This window comes from Aythya ferina (assembly GCF_964211825.1).
Source record: "Aythya ferina genome assembly, chromosome: 3".
In the NCBI taxonomy this organism is placed as follows: domain Eukaryota; kingdom Metazoa; phylum Chordata; class Aves; order Anseriformes; family Anatidae; genus Aythya; species Aythya ferina.
The window spans coordinates 98,556,165-98,571,503 of record NC_140298.1 but is presented as its reverse complement, the minus strand read 5'-3'; the positions used below and the strand labels follow the sequence as shown (position 1 = coordinate 98,571,503).

The window sequence follows — 15,339 nt, the reverse complement described above, 5'->3', positions numbered from 1 at the left end:
CAGTCAAATATTTCTTTAGATAAGTGACTTCTGCCAAATCACTCTCCACATTTTACTCTTAAATTAATTAAACAATTACAGCCCTGGGGTGACTACTTTGTAACTTTGGAGGGAATAGCTGTCGTTAGTTAGCTGGCTTCTAAAGCTGCTATGCTTCTGTATGGCTTTTGGGTTTTGGGTTTTGCATGTAGATGTGAATGTGCTCATTATTCAAATTTAAGATTCATTAGTAGAAATAGAAATTGTATTCGTCTATTATACATAAATTTGGGAGACGATGGAGAACTGTTGCCTTTTAATGTATATCGTACTGTGATTTTTGATTCCATTAGCACATTAAATCTAGTATATTTCAACTGTGGAATAAATTTGGGTTGGAGGAGACTTCTAGAGGTTATCTAGTCTCACCGTCTGGTCAATGCAGGACAACTTTGAAAGTTAGAGCAGGTTTCTCAAGACTTTATCTATTTCAGTTTTGAAAATCTTCAAGGATGGAGATTCCACAGCCTCTCTGTGATTTTCTTTTTTTCTTTTTTTTTTTTTTTTTTTCTGTCCAGACAATTTCCTTTGCTGTAACTTGAAAACAGTGCCTTGCGTCCCTTCACTGTGCACCTACGAGGACAGTCAGGTTCTGTCTTCTCCATAATGCTTTCAGTGCAATTAGATCCCTCTTCAGCTTTCTCTTGTCTTTCTCAGGATCCCCCTGGTCCCTCAGCATGAGAAGGCCATCACCTTCCAAAGACAGCAGAACAAGGACTCACACTCATCATTGTATCACACCCAGCTCTAGAGGGCTTGCCATATGCAGCTGGCCTAGGTGATCCCTTCCTTGATTCCCCTGGATGCACAGCCCAGGAGTGAGGCCAGGGGATGGGTGAACCTCTGCCATTGCAGCAGCAAACTCTTGAGATGGCTGGTCTGGTCAGCAGTTAAGTGTCACTGATTCTCCAGAAGGGAATATCCAACTGTTATTACCCATTGCTTCCTTTCTGTTACCTGTGGATCAGGCTCATTCTCCTTCCAGCCTTTGGAATGGACAGCTGCTGCCATCCACCACTGTTGGGACCTTTGTGGGTCCCTTGACAAGGGCAGTCTGTGGCCCTCTCTTCTTCAGAAGGAGATGACACTTGGGCTCATGCTCCTGCAGAGTATCTGTGGAGGATCATGACCAACCTTTGGAGTATTAGTGGGCTGCTACAGTAATTTCTGACCTGTGAACCAGCTGAGACACACCAGAGAGCAGGATATCCTCCATGTAGGTATTGCCATTAGCTAGGAGATGCTACTGCTGCATACGGTGGTAACAAATGAAAGAAATATTTGTGATTTCTAGTTTACACCAAAACCTGTTTCTCTGATCCAATTGTAAGTGCAAGCGAATTTGTTTACGTCACTTTATATGTAGTGCAATGATTGTTCTTCTGTCAGTTTTTTTAGGAATACATCATTTGAAGGAAAGTTGAAAACATAACCACTTTTGTCCTGAGATTTATCCTCCTCTTCATTTGCTTTTGGAAAAAGAAATTATAGCATCAATTGAAAAGTCTTGGTCTTTTCCTCCCAGCAGTGTTACTGTGTCCATTTGGGGGCATCATCATCTCTCAGATTCAGAGCTCTTTGACATTGCTTGTTTCAGATTTTTGAAGGTCTTAATTTGGACAGCAGTGCAATTATTTTGACACCAAACTGATGTGTTCCCAATGGACCTGTGTTTATCACACTGTATTTAGTCTGAGGCATTGTAAGTAATCTGTAGATTCTCTTTTAAGTGCAGTCAATTACGGTAATTGGACCTAGAGTTCACAAATACATGGGTCACTATAGCAAGGTCTTGGTCTGTCAGCGAGTAGTGTACTCTTCTGAAAAGCAAAAGATGTAAAGGAGGTGTTATTGTTGCTAATGCACTGTTCTCAACGAGTCTAAAAACTGAAGAAGTCAGAAAACAGTAAGTTTACAGGCTCTTGCTACTACCACCAGTTATTTTCCTATATCGTTAAATCATTAAGTATAGTGATACAGAGAAAAGGCAGTTCTAAGTTATTTGATTGGATCACTTCAGAGCAAGATGTGCTGCTAACTTTTGGAACACATGAATATATATTTATTTTTTTCCAGAGACTTGCCTAGTTCTCTGTTTAGTGCATATTACATTTTTATGAGAACTATGTGAAGGGAGCATACTTTAGATGATAACTTTTAAAATATTTCATGTTTATAAGTGCTTGTTAAATGCAGGACAATTCTAATTAGTTCATGATAATGCAAATGAATCTGAAATGTGTCATAGTGATAATAATATTTTCTTTTCTGGGCCGTCAAAAAACGATCAAACCTGTGTTTAGCTTAACTTGCTGTGGCTTTTATTCCTTCAATAAAAGGAATTAAAAAAAGATAGTGTATGGAGCTTTATAACAATACAATATTTCTTCTAGCGTTTCTTTCCCTTATTTAGTTTTGATTCAGATGTACAGAATAGATTATGCAGTCAGCAGTGGGTTCCTCACTACTTAAATGTCTGTCACTTTTATTTGAAAATTCTGCTACAGAAACATTGCTTCTGTTGTTGGTATCAATACTTCCTTTAATCATGGAAAGGGTTTTAAGAAAAATCCTTTTTTTTTTTTTTTTTGAGATGCAATGCAATCTGAAAAAAACAAAACAAAACAAAACAAAACCCACCAACATATTAGTATGGATGTTGTAATGTTTTCAGAATAATTCTGAGATATATCTTCCTTAACCCAACATTTCCTTTTATTCAAAATCAAAAGGAGACAATATACATATTTAAATGTGATTTGATATGCCATGATAAATACATTAATACAATATAAAAGTATTTGATATGTGGCAAATATGTTTTTTTTTTTTTGTTTTTTGTTTTAATATAACTTGTCCTTTCAATAAACATGTTTTATTTATGTTCTTGGTATCTAACTGGGAATGGTAGACTAAGGTCCAGGATGGTAAGAGAAGAGAATACTTTCACTCAAAAGAACACAAAGCAGATGAATCATTAGCAACTTCTGTTTTGGCATTAAATTAGCATGAAAGTTCACCAGTGAATATGTGAAATTGGATATTGGACAACAGCAATCTAGTGAAGTCTTGAAGTAACATAATTGGACAAGCCTGGGACATCTCATCAGAATACAATGGAATGAACTGACAAGCCAGCCTTCCTACTCGAGCCGCAGTGGGTGGGAAACATTTTGGCACAGCCTGCCTTTGCAGCAGGGTGCTGCTCATCAGGAGCCATGGTGAAAGGTTGTTTCCTTGGGAGGGCAGAGGAACTGACAGCCAGCAGGGAATGATTGAAAGACATTAAAAAAGCTCCACTGTTTTTCAGCCACACCAGATACACTAAAAATTGAGTCAATATTTTCCATGTCAACAGTGAGCTCTTCCTCTGGATTTGCCGTTATCATAGAAACATAGAATATCCTGAGTTGGGAGGGACGCACAAGGATCACTGAGTCCAACTGCTGGCTCCACACAGGACCACCCCAAAATCAGACCCAATGTCTGAGAGCATTGTCCAAACACTTCTTGAACTCTGGTAGCTCGATGCTGTGACCACTGCCCTGGGGAGCCTGTCCCAGTGCCCAACCACCCTCTGAGTGCAGACCCTTTCCCTAACCCCCAGCCTGACCCTCCCCTGTCCCAGCTCCATGCCGTTCCCTCAGGTCCTGTCTCTGTCCCCAGAGAGCAGAGCTCAGCACCTGTCCCTCTGTTCCCCTAGTGAGGGAGCTGCAGGCTGCCATGAGGCATCTCCTCAGCCTGCTCTGCTCTGGACTGAACAAACCAAGGGACCTCAGCTGCTCCTCTTACATTTTCGCCTCCAGACCCTTTGCCACCCTCGTAGCCCTCCCTCAAACACTCTCTAACAGTTTTATGTCCTTCTTATATTGTGGCACCCAAAACTTAGGAATGGGGTTAGCATTGCTCTGGCACCACAGGCGCATGGTTGGGTAAGAGCTGCAAGGGCAGGGCCCTCTGGTCCTGATGCTCTCCTCAAGAGCTAGATGTTTGATGAGTAACTTGGTAGTGTTGCTGATGCCAGTGTGGGTTGTATCCATTAACCACTTCAAGGGGGACTTAAAAAAGAGCCACTGGTAATCTTAGGTTGCCTCTGAGTACTTACATGAGCTGAAATGATACCATTATGCTGGGTTGATACAATCCCTAGATAACCCTTTAAAAGCGTAACAAAATCTAATGATGCTTGTGAGAATGGAATGAAGCGCAGATTCAGCTTCTTGTAGGTTGAACCCACTGCAAACTGTTATAAAGCATTTCCATTTCAGCACCTGGCTACAAGTACCTGACTGGTTTGAAAGAAGAAACAGAGTAATGCTGTAATGATAACCCTTTAGCTTATGGTGGTCCATATCACACAACAGCTTGTGAACAGGAAACCTTGCCTACTTCTCATACCCTGAGGGCAAATACCTTTACAGATTTGTTAGATAATTGGCTGCTTGTTCGTTGACTGCTAGGCCAGGTTGATTGCTGGACTTCATGATCTCGAAGGTCTTCTCCAATCTAAATGATTCTGTGGTTCAACAAAAGGCTGAATCCTGAACACTTCCTTTTTGCTGAATGAGAAGCAGGGAATAGGTTACAGATGAGTAGGACCTTCTCCTTTTAACAGTTCAGACATCTAAAATCCTCAGTCCAAAGTCCAAAAGAGGGAAACTTCGTAATAAAGAGGAAACCCAAATAGATTACGCCTCTGCAGTGACAAGAGACAGCAAAAGACCTTCACGGAAGTGAGAGTGCAGCATTTCAAATGTTTATAAGATCTAGTTGTTACAAACACCATCTCAAAACATCTCTGTAGTAGCTGATAAGGAAATCTTGCCTAAAACATAAGTACCAAAACAAATATAAGGAAAAGCAAATACGGAGATATAATGGATAAGATACTTAGAATGAAAAAAATACAATTCCTTCTGTGCAGTTTGTGTGGATTGTAGGGAAGCAGCAATGTTTAGCATTGAGCAATGCAGATACCAATGCCTAGGGGGTGCCTGCCTTTTTTTAAAAAAAGTGACACAACATTTGAAAGACGAAAAGACAGGAACTCACTGGTTCACACCAAAACATCTAAACTCTATTCTCTTCAGTACAGTACTGCTTCCAAATAAAATGCGAGGGGAACTTTATGAGATTACTCTGCCCAAGGGCCATTTTTTTGTAATCAACAATGCATGAGTAAAGATCAAATTTTGTAATACATTTTCTCAATATTTTTGTAAACCTATATGTATTTGCCCACCATATGTATGACAGATTTTCTTCTGAATATTACCGTAATCTTGCCACTAAAATGTTTCACATGCTAATTATAATAGTCTTGGGGGAGGGAGGTTAAGAGGATAGGGATTTATCTCAGAGGCAGTCCTTGGCAGAGGTTGAACATAAGCACAAGGACCATGTATATATCCAGTGTGGTTGGCATGGCCAAAAGTTGATAATAAAAAGTTGATAACCTTTGAAATCTTTGGGATCACTGGATTTCTAGGATGCAAAAAGCAGAGACAAATATCCCATCACAATCTGGGACTTGAAAATCAAGCCAGGGTTTTTCCCTTCTGGAAACTTATAGACCACCCTTTAACTTCTGCCTTGAATTTTACTCTGATTCCAGATTTGGGAGTTCTGTAATTTTGGACCTGGGAAACTGTTTATCTTCATTTAACTTACTTTTCAGCAATATTTTTTAATTTAGTTAACAAATGTGAACAGATGAGAGAAAATAATACAGTTTACTTTCCTATAGCCATTTTAACAGTATAAGTAGAGGAGAAAGCAGTCAGAACATCTTTATCATTCAATACCATTGAGAAGTCTGAACATACTCTTGCAGCAGATCCTTTCAAGTGCGTAGATATTAATTTAACAGAGGCATTTTTCATGGTGGAATTATTTTACTTCATGTTTCAGTTTCTCTGTAAGGTTTTCCTTCCTTCCTTCCTTCCTTTCTTCCTTCCTTCCTTCCTTCCTTGTCTTATGAGGAGCAGCTGAGGGCACTGGGGTTGCTTAGTCTGGAGAAGAGGAGGCTCAGGGGAGACCTTATTTCTCTCTACAACTATGTGAAAGGAACGTGTGGGGAGCTGGGGGTCGGCCTCTTCTCACAGATAACCAGTGATAGGACTAGAGGGAATGGCCTCAAGTTGCACGAGAGGAGGTTCAGGTTGGAAATGAGGAGACATTTCTTCTCAGAAAGAGCAGTCAGGCATTGGGACAGGTTACCCAGGGAGGTGGTGGAGTCACCATCACTGGGGGTGTTTAAAGAAAGGTTGGACGTGGTGCTTAGGGACATGGTTTAGTGGGTGACATTGGTGGCAGGGGGATGGTTTGACCAGATGATCTTGAAGGTCTTTTCCAACCTTAACGATTCTATAATTCTATGGTTCTTTCTCTTTCCTTTTTGAAACTGTGTTAGGTGTTAGTACTTTCCAAACATAAACAAATTTTGTAAGGATCATTTCTAGTCCTTGTTAAACCACATTAAAAAAAGTATTGCATACTGAACATGCAGAGAACTCAAATGTCTTATTTTTGTGAAATGAAAGAAGCATACATATAAAAATATTATATAAAGATATGTGAATACTCTCTGCTGCTCTGAGAAGCTTTCTGCATACCTATATTGCATTTCTACACCTATAGTTGATCTATATATTATTTTGAACATTAATTATGGCTTATAAATATTTGTATGTATATATGTATATACATACGTGTGTGTATATATATATATATACATGCACACAGCAAGCTGTAATGAAAACAGTTATGAACAGGTCCTGACGAATATCCACTGACATCAATTAGAAGTTTTCATTGAATCTGAGGAAGTTTTTGCATTGACACCATGATCTAAGATTGCTCTCTTGCTACACATGATTACGTAATTGTATACTGTGGGACCAGAGCTAATTTGGCTACTGCTAGGGAAGCACCTTGACGATAACGACACGCTACCTGCTGTGTTATTTATTCTATTTCTGTGTCTCTGAGTCCAGTTTGAATTTAGTATTGTGATGCCTTAGCTTCCAGCTGACAGCTTATAAAACAACTGAAGGTTAAATCTTCGGCTTAATGCAACTGATACCTAAAATATTTTAAAAATATTTATTAATTAATTTATTTATTTTTTCCCACAAGGAAAAAGAAGCATGTTCAAAAGCAATCTTCTATTCTTCTGTATGTTTTTTTTTGGTTTTGTTTTTTTTTTTTTTTTTTTTTTTTTCTGCTTGTGAAGCCCTACTGTTGCTCCTATGTTTTGACTTCTTTTGAGTTCTTTATCAGAAACCACTCCAGGTCTGGTTGTGGTTGTGGTTGAGATTGTCACTCAGATTGCACCTGTTCAGGTAAAGTTTCAAGCCACAATAATAACAACAACAACAACATCAACAATAAAATATAGTGTCTATCTATGAAAATAAGGAAAAAACGCTGAGATGTAAAGGCGTTCTAAGAAGTAAGATGGGGATTGCAACATTCAAATGAATGAAAAGCAAGAATCAGGGGAAAGGAGAGACATGTAGAGGGAAAGGTGACAATTTTGCTGAGGAATGCTCATGTCATTTTCCCTAGGGAGGAGAGGAACGGAGTGGGGAGAAGGTGGGAGGAGAGCTGTGTGAAGAGGCTCTTGGGTACCATGGAGATGGGTACAGTGTAAAAATCTGTATACTGTAGATAAGTAAGTGGGAGGTTGATATCAAACTCCTACCAGCCAGAAATGAGCTTTGTACAGGGTAAACATGTTAAGGGGTGGGGAGAAGGCAGCATTGTTTTAGCCTCTTCCATGCTGGTTGCCTACTTGACACTTAAGAGAACAGAGGGAAGGGAAAAGCAAATGTTTTTCAAGCTTGTTTCTTTCAGTGTGACTGTTCTCTTATCTGTATCGTGCCTACCAGGAATGTAAAAAATGTGTTCTAGAGCTTTTCTTTTCCCAATGAAATTGTCTTGCTATTCCAGACCTGCTCTTTTTCCTGTCTCTTCTTTTCATTTCAGCCTTAATTTGATTAACTGGGTGCTCATAATAAATTCATAATGCTTCTCCATGATTTGTGAATGTGGGGAAAAAAAATGTGACAGATTCACTAGGAACTAAGTGTTACTTTGTGTCTGAGTAAGACAGGGTGTTTTCAAAATTCAGTCTTTGTGTTACACTGCTTTGAAAGACTGTCTCTGCTCATTTTAGGATTTATTTGTTCTCTGCTTCTAATTTTTATGCTTTCAATGCCTATAAGACTGTGCTGTTATTTATATCCATGGCCATAAGGAAAATGCAATAGTTTCTAAATGTTATGATGCACTTCTAAGAATCACTGGATTTTTTTTTTTTAAGTTCAAGAAACAGTATAGAATGATGTATAGTTTACTAGTAAAATGTTGTTATTTGTGCTATTGATTCTTCTTAAAATACAGGCTTCCTGCTGTCTCTAAATGTGGGTAAGGCAAGCTGATACTTCGGTTCAAGTCCTACCTACTCTATTCCCTTAAATAGTCCTACTTGAAGCAAGCTGGCTAGTTTTGTGACTACTTCAAGCAAGAAGGATTTCTGCTTAAAGAAGCAATGCTGAAAGGTCTTCTGTATACCAAAAGAGATGAGAAGGGGCAGTATTTAGTTGCATGCAGAAATTTGGAAGTACCAGTTCTCAAACATGCACATGTGTGTACAGCTTTGTCTGTCAGCAGACAGTAAGGACTCTAACACTGAGTGCTTGAGCTTGCAACAACATTTTTTGATAGAGTTTCCTTAAATGGTTATTTTTTACATGCATCCAAAACAACCTTCCCTTACACTGCAGGGGCAAAAGGATGTGAAAGTGCTTCTGAAGCCCTGTGGCTCAGAGGCATGGACCTGGCTTTGGCTCTGAGGGCATTAACTTAAGGACAGTAGGACCTCTTTAAATCAAAAAAAAAAAAAAAAAAAAAAAAAAGTGAAGTAAAAAGAACAGGCTTAGAAGTAGGTAGCTGTAAGCCTATCACAGAACCACAGAATGGTTGAGGTTGGACAGACCTCTGAAGGCATCTGGTCCAACCCCTGCTCAAGCAGGGCCACCCAGAGCAGGCTGCCTGGGCCCATGTCCAGGTGGCATTTGAAGATCTCTAAGGAGGAGACTCCACAACCTCTCTGGGCAACCTGTGCCAGTGCTCTGTCACCCTCACAGTAAAGAAGTGCCCCCTCATATTAAGACAACTTCCTGTGCTTCAGTTTGTGCCCGTTGCCTCTTGTCCTGTCCCCTGGGCACCACTGAAAAGAGCCTGGCTTTGTCATCTTTGCACCCTCCCTTCAGCTATTTACAAACATTGGTAAGAACCCCCCTGAAACTTAGGTTTTACTTCTGCCCTCAAATTTTCTGGACTTCCAAGAGCGGTGCTGGTGACCGATGTCATGGCTAGGGAAGGGAGCACTGGCCTGGCAGCCTCTAGAAATCTTGGCAGCTACAGCCCTGCACCTCTCAGGGGCAAAAGCACACGTGTGTATGTTTGAAAGGGTGAGCTGAAGGAGTCTGGGAAAAATAAGCTGCTTAGCAAGCCAAAGGTGCTTACAAGAGGTGCTACAATGTGATAAAGCCCCAAATGTGAGCATAAATTGCGTTTCCAACAAAGCAGTGTCCTCATAATCTGTCGGGGGGATATGCTGAGAAGTTTCTGTGGATCCGCCTTGATTGCCCTGTGCCTAACATCCACCACTTAAACTCAGCTTGCTTTCCCTTTTATCAAAAAGCTTATCTTTAGAATAATGCCAGATTTATTTTTGCAAGAGCTTATATTTAAATGCTTTGTTTTCAGTAGAGTTTAGAGGAGCTGGGGGGGAGATTTCTTCTCACTGTAGCTTTGTGTCCAAGACAGCTTTCTGCCCTCAGACTGGCTCTTCAAGTTAAAATGCCAATAAAAGCACAATTTCGCAGTGGCACTGCCTCTGCATGTGTGTGTTCAGGAGGAAGCATTGTGCAGCAAGTTTCTTAAGACTTTAATTTGTTGTGCTGGAGGACAGAGGAGCTGAAGTGTTGGTCCCCCAGGGGTTATCAGCATGTGTATTGGACAAGGCTGCAGGGAGGGACGAGGCCCTGTGGTGTTGCTGCAGGGCACTGCGTGTCCAATTCCCTCATCCCTACCTTGGCCAAACTGCAACAGCAGCCTGTGATAAAAGGTCCCTAGGCCCTAAAGTATTTTCTGTCACGAATTTTCAGGTTGGATATTAGGAAGAACTTCTTTGCTGAAAAGGTTGTTAGGCATTGGAATGGGCTGCCCAGGGAAGTGGTTGAGTCACCACCCCTGGAGGTCTTGAAAAGACATTTAGATGTAGAGCTTAGTGATATGGTTTAGTGAAGGACTGGTTAGTGTTAGGTCAGAAGTTGGACTAGGTGATCTTGAGGTCTCTTCCAACTTAGAAATTTTGTGATTCCGTGACTCTAAAACTTAACGCAAGCTGTGGTGTTGCCTAGGGTGTTCTCAGTGGTTAGAAGGCCAGAAGACCGGCATTTCCACACAGTGATTAGACAGGATGCTGGTCTCCTGTTCGTAGACGATTTTTTTTTTTTTTTTTTGAGCCTTTCAGACTTTAAAGGACACCTGTTGACCCTCAAGGGACAATTTATAGAGGGCATCTCAGAGCATGGCTTTTAATTGGCTTTTTCTCTGAAACAGTAAAGGAAGAGCTGTTAAACTTTAAGCTGCAGTTTTACAGATGCTGGTAGTGTTGTAGACAGTGTTAATTATAGATGTAAAAGTCAGACTAAAATAGGTCTTGGGTGCTTCTAGTTTGCTGCTGGAAGGAGCACCAAAACTGCATCAAAACAGGTGACTTCAGTGTATAAACCTGTGAAGAAATGTAAGTCCCTGCCCAGAAGAAAGGGCCAGTGGTAGTGGGAAACTTCTGCAGCATTTCTCAGTGGCTGCCAGGGGCAATCAGCACAGTGGATGTGGTGAACCACAAGCATAGGACCTCATCTGTCCCTGTTCCCTTGAGTTTCTTGCTCAAGCTTTTGTGGTTTTGTGTTAGCTACTGGAAATGGGCATCTGAGAAAGGAAGTGCTGTGATCTGGAGTCTGATCTTCCATGATTTATGAAAAGCCGAACCTCATAGCCCCAGGGCTAAACATGCAAAATAAGGAATAGCAGCAGCATTGACCGATAACCTGCTATCTTTCTAAGCTGAACACATTTAATTGTGTTTATATCATTTACTCAACTTTTCAATATCATAGTCTGCAGGAGGGGGTGACACTACGGGCAATACTAAGAAACCAGCCTTGTACCATTCTTCTCAGCATGTGGTTCCTAACGAGTAAGGTTCAAATTTGCACAGTACAACAGTTAATTTGCATCCAGAATGAAAGCACAAAGCTTGATCAGACAATCAGAAACTCCGACAATCATCAGCTCTTCATGTGATGTTGGAAATACGTGTATGTTAATGTCTGCTTCTTTGTTTCCACAGGTTCTGCCTGGCATACTGCAGAAGCATTGCTGTATTTTGCCTGACAGGAACACAGGTAAACTTTTCTCTTAGTGAGTTAATATTGGATTATGAAAATACAAACACAAATTGGATTATACGGAGAAGTCCTGTTTGCTACTTAGAGTCACTGGAGTCTGTTCTAGTTAGTGATGGTGAGGGTACTTAGCTTGTTTAAATCATCTGATTTTATATGAAGATTTTGTGTTTTCTGTTAGCTTTCTGGAGCTGTTGCTTTTGTAGGGATTGCTATCAGGTCTTGCTTATAAAGGTACTTGTATGAATTTCTGAAGTGTCTCTTGTTAATTATAAAGTTACAGTTCTGGAGAGAAAAGAGAAAGAGTCTGAAATATGGTCCTCTTGATTCACAGAAGTGTGAAAGTCTTGTGTTAGTTCTGACTGCAGATAAATGCTTGCTTTGTGCTTATTTTTTAGGTACTAAGGGGTTAGAATATGACACAGGGTGTATCATTAATGATGCCTTGCTATTGTGCAGGAGACTTAAATAATAAGTTTGTGACCAGAACAAATGAATTGATGAGAACAATAGCATGGACAAGAAGAAAACGATTAAGTAATTTTACATTCTTTTATTACAGGGAAAACAATTTCTTCTAAAATAAGCTTTAAAATCATTTTTAGAATGTTATAAATTGGGTGAAACTGACAGAATATGGATGGAATTGTGAGTTTGATTTAACAGACTAATTTCAGAGAGGCAGAAGAAAAAACACAGCTTGTTTTCAGTACCTGTTTAATAGAATATATGTGAATGCTTGCAGCTCTTAAGACTTCTTCCCTTTCCCCCCCCTTCCAGTAGTGACAATTAAAACAAACCAGTTTGTTCCTTGGCTTGCTGTTACTTGTATTTCAGGTGCAGTTTGCACTGAGCGTAATTGCATAGAGAACTTGACGACTGTGTTGAACTGTAGTGCGACTCGTGGTTACCTGCAGCTCCTCAAAGAAAAGTTAAAATCTCATTTCCATTTTCATCTGTGAACATGGGAGGAGTACATTATAGTAAGACAGTTAATAATACACCTCTTCTGGAAAGAATTTGAAAGTTTGTAATTAGTGAACAGATTGCAGACAGACTTTGCCTTTGTATTTATTTCCTGGTTTCCTGAAAACTTTGCCAAGGAAACACTGTATAATGACCAAAGCCTGTTTTGTGTACTCTTGTGTTGATTATCTTTTTAAATTTTATCTGTAGTAGAAAGATTTGATCCAGGTTCTATTGATGACTAAACTCTTCTTGACTTGTACAGAAGTGCATCAAGTAGGTATCAAAGCCAGTTTGATGGCCTGGTGTTGGGCACTGAGAATCTTACCATTTGGCTAAACAGGGTGAAATATGCCTTCATAATCAATATCAAGAAAGCTGTTTATATAAAATACCAAGTACCTACTAAATCCCAGTCACTTTCGGAAGTGCTTTCATTTGTGCATGAGAGAAGCTTGCTGGTAAAATTTTGTTTTGAAGATTTTTGACCTAGGCTCTTTGAAGAAGAATCCCATTAGTTTCTGGCATGTAAAAACTTCTGTACAACTCAAGCACACTTAGGTATGAAAATAGTTGTCATTTCTACTGCTTCTATGTGACTGCTACGAGTATTTTTATGCCTACCTACTGCGTAGTTGGGAGTTGCCAGCAGGTGCAAAGTAGATAATGTCTGTGTTCCGTTTTCCTTGTTTCCCTCATTTATGGTGTTTAAATCCTTGGCAGAAAGGAGTAGAAGAAGAGTTCAGAGAGGATGTGTGTGTGGGGAGGGGATTCAGTTCCTTACTGGAGGAGAGGAATGACTGAATTTCTAGCAGATTGCAGGTGCAGTTGTAGGATCCCAACACAAAAGAGGTTAAACAGAAACAAGAAGATTGCCAGTGTGTTGTCTGAGCAGCAGGCCCTCTTGCCAGGATTTTATGGGGGTACATTTTGTCAGCCTGTTTTCAACCTGGGGAGCTGTACTCTCCGGGAGCTCTTACAGATGGAGCTGTGGCCTTTGCAGGGGAGCTTGCCTTCTGCAGCCCTGAAAAGAAGAGCAGTTTGCATGTCCTTCCATTCACATTTTCTCATGTAACCTAGAGTGAATAATTAAGGCTGTCTGTCCTTTCTTTGCTCCTTCCTATCTTCTGTGTGTCTGTTTGATGGAGGCAGCTTGGAACTACTTTGCGGTAGGGGATTTACATTGCTGGGAGGCTGAGTTTGGTTGGTGGAGTTGATTAGAGATATGTGAGCCATTTTCCTGTTTGGTTGTGTCAGAATCCATGAGTCCACACTAAGAAGAAGGCATTTATTAAATTTCTGTGAACTTGGAACCTGCTATCTGAATTCAGATGTGTACATTGTATATAATCTTGGCCAGTTCAGTTCTCATTAAGTGAGTCTGAAGAAACAGCCGGATTGCAAGCTTCAGATCGTTGTGTTCAGTTGCTGGTGTTTGGAGGAATTTAGGAATGTGCAGCGCTGGGTGTTCCTAATGAAAAGGAGAGAAAGAGATGGATGGGGGGATGGGAGAAGAAAGAGAAGAAGAAGCATAAAACAAGACCTCCAAAACCACTGGGGAAGAGCACAGATGTGGGGAGGAGGATGGGTGAAAGGCAGAAGCAGTATTAGTTTCCCCACTTGTTTATATCTATTTAGGAGTTCAGGAGTGGCCAGTTTAGGAGTCTTCAGCTACAGGTTGAAGAGTGCTCCTCTGACCAACCTCTTTCACAGTCTTCACACAAGAGCTGCTGGGGATCTGCATCCCCAAGAGAGAAACGAGCCCTGGAGAATGGTGAGGCCAGTGCTGCCAGGCCATCCCATCCCCTCACCTGGCTGCCCTCCAAGCCTTGTCCATCCTGGAGTCTCAGGGAATACGTGTAACAAGTCTTTGAATTAGTACGGCCCTGGATCGCCTGTGCCCTGGAAAACTGCGAGTCCCACTGACTCTTCCTTCACCGTGTAAAAGGTTGAAGTGCCACCACGGACTCTCTTGGTGTCAATATTCTGTATCTGTAAACCAGAGAACAGAGATATGTATGGGAAGAAACGACACAGGGGCAGAGATAACCTTCCCCATCTACCTCAAACTTTTATTTTCAGTGCTTATAACTTGGCTATGAAAACATTTAAGGCAGAGCCTTTCAAAAAGGAGGATAGAAAGTAATTCATCTGCTATCTAGCAATGCAGTTTTGGAAGACATATTTAATGAGATAAGGAGCTTCAAAGGTGGAAGAAGGTTTTATTTTTTAAACAAATAAAGCAGTTACAAGATCTCTGTCTGAGCTGAGTGCTTGCATTAAGCTTTTCTAATAGATGATGATGTTTCATTTCTGAAGTGTTAATTTATTTGTGGCTTTCTTTTAATCACAAGTATATTTTCATTACTAAATTAACAAATTCATATGGCACATATTGGCATAACGTATGTTCATTACCATGTTAGCTAGTATCCAGAACCTGTATTTGCCACATAACCCATGCCTCAAGAGGCAAAAGATCCCAGATCAGACTCCTTTATTCTGTACTTCCTTCTTGTTTGCCATAAGCACAACGAACAACTTCACTGATGCCCATTCCTGGTTTCTTTCCATCTCCCTTAAGTTAACTAGCCAGCAGCAACTGCGGTGCATTAGCAGGTATAAAGGTAATTGGGAGAAAAGCAGTTACATGCTCTGTACAGGTGTTACTAACAAGTTTATAAGGGGAAACAGTGTGAAGGTACTAATGACCTGGCGGGGAGCAGCTTGCTTATTTTCTCAAGTTATATTCCTCTCTCTTTCAAGCTGCAGCTGGAAGAAATAAGCCACCCCTATTGATGTATGTCCACCACCCTTGGTGCGTGCATGCATCCAGTGCAGCCAGCCATAA

The 15,339-nt window shown here is 40.6% G+C and overlaps 1 protein-coding gene across 12 annotated transcripts in view; it reads left to right on the top strand.

The window, feature by feature from the left end:
* The window catches only part of DLGAP2 (DLG associated protein 2), a 478,278-nt gene that overhangs the window by 71,153 nt on the left and 391,786 nt on the right, over positions 1-15,339 (top strand). For 10 of the 12 annotated variants that reach the window (XM_084515980.1, XM_084515993.1, XM_084515997.1 and 7 more), the window contains one exon: positions 11,468-11,522. In XM_084515980.1, coding sequence (XP_084372106.1) covers positions 11,468-11,522 — 55 coding nt within the window. Of the gene's footprint in view, positions 1-11,464; positions 11,523-15,339 lie in introns of those variants that run through there. The other 2 variants (XM_084515985.1, XM_084515982.1) reach the window with 1 other exon arrangement.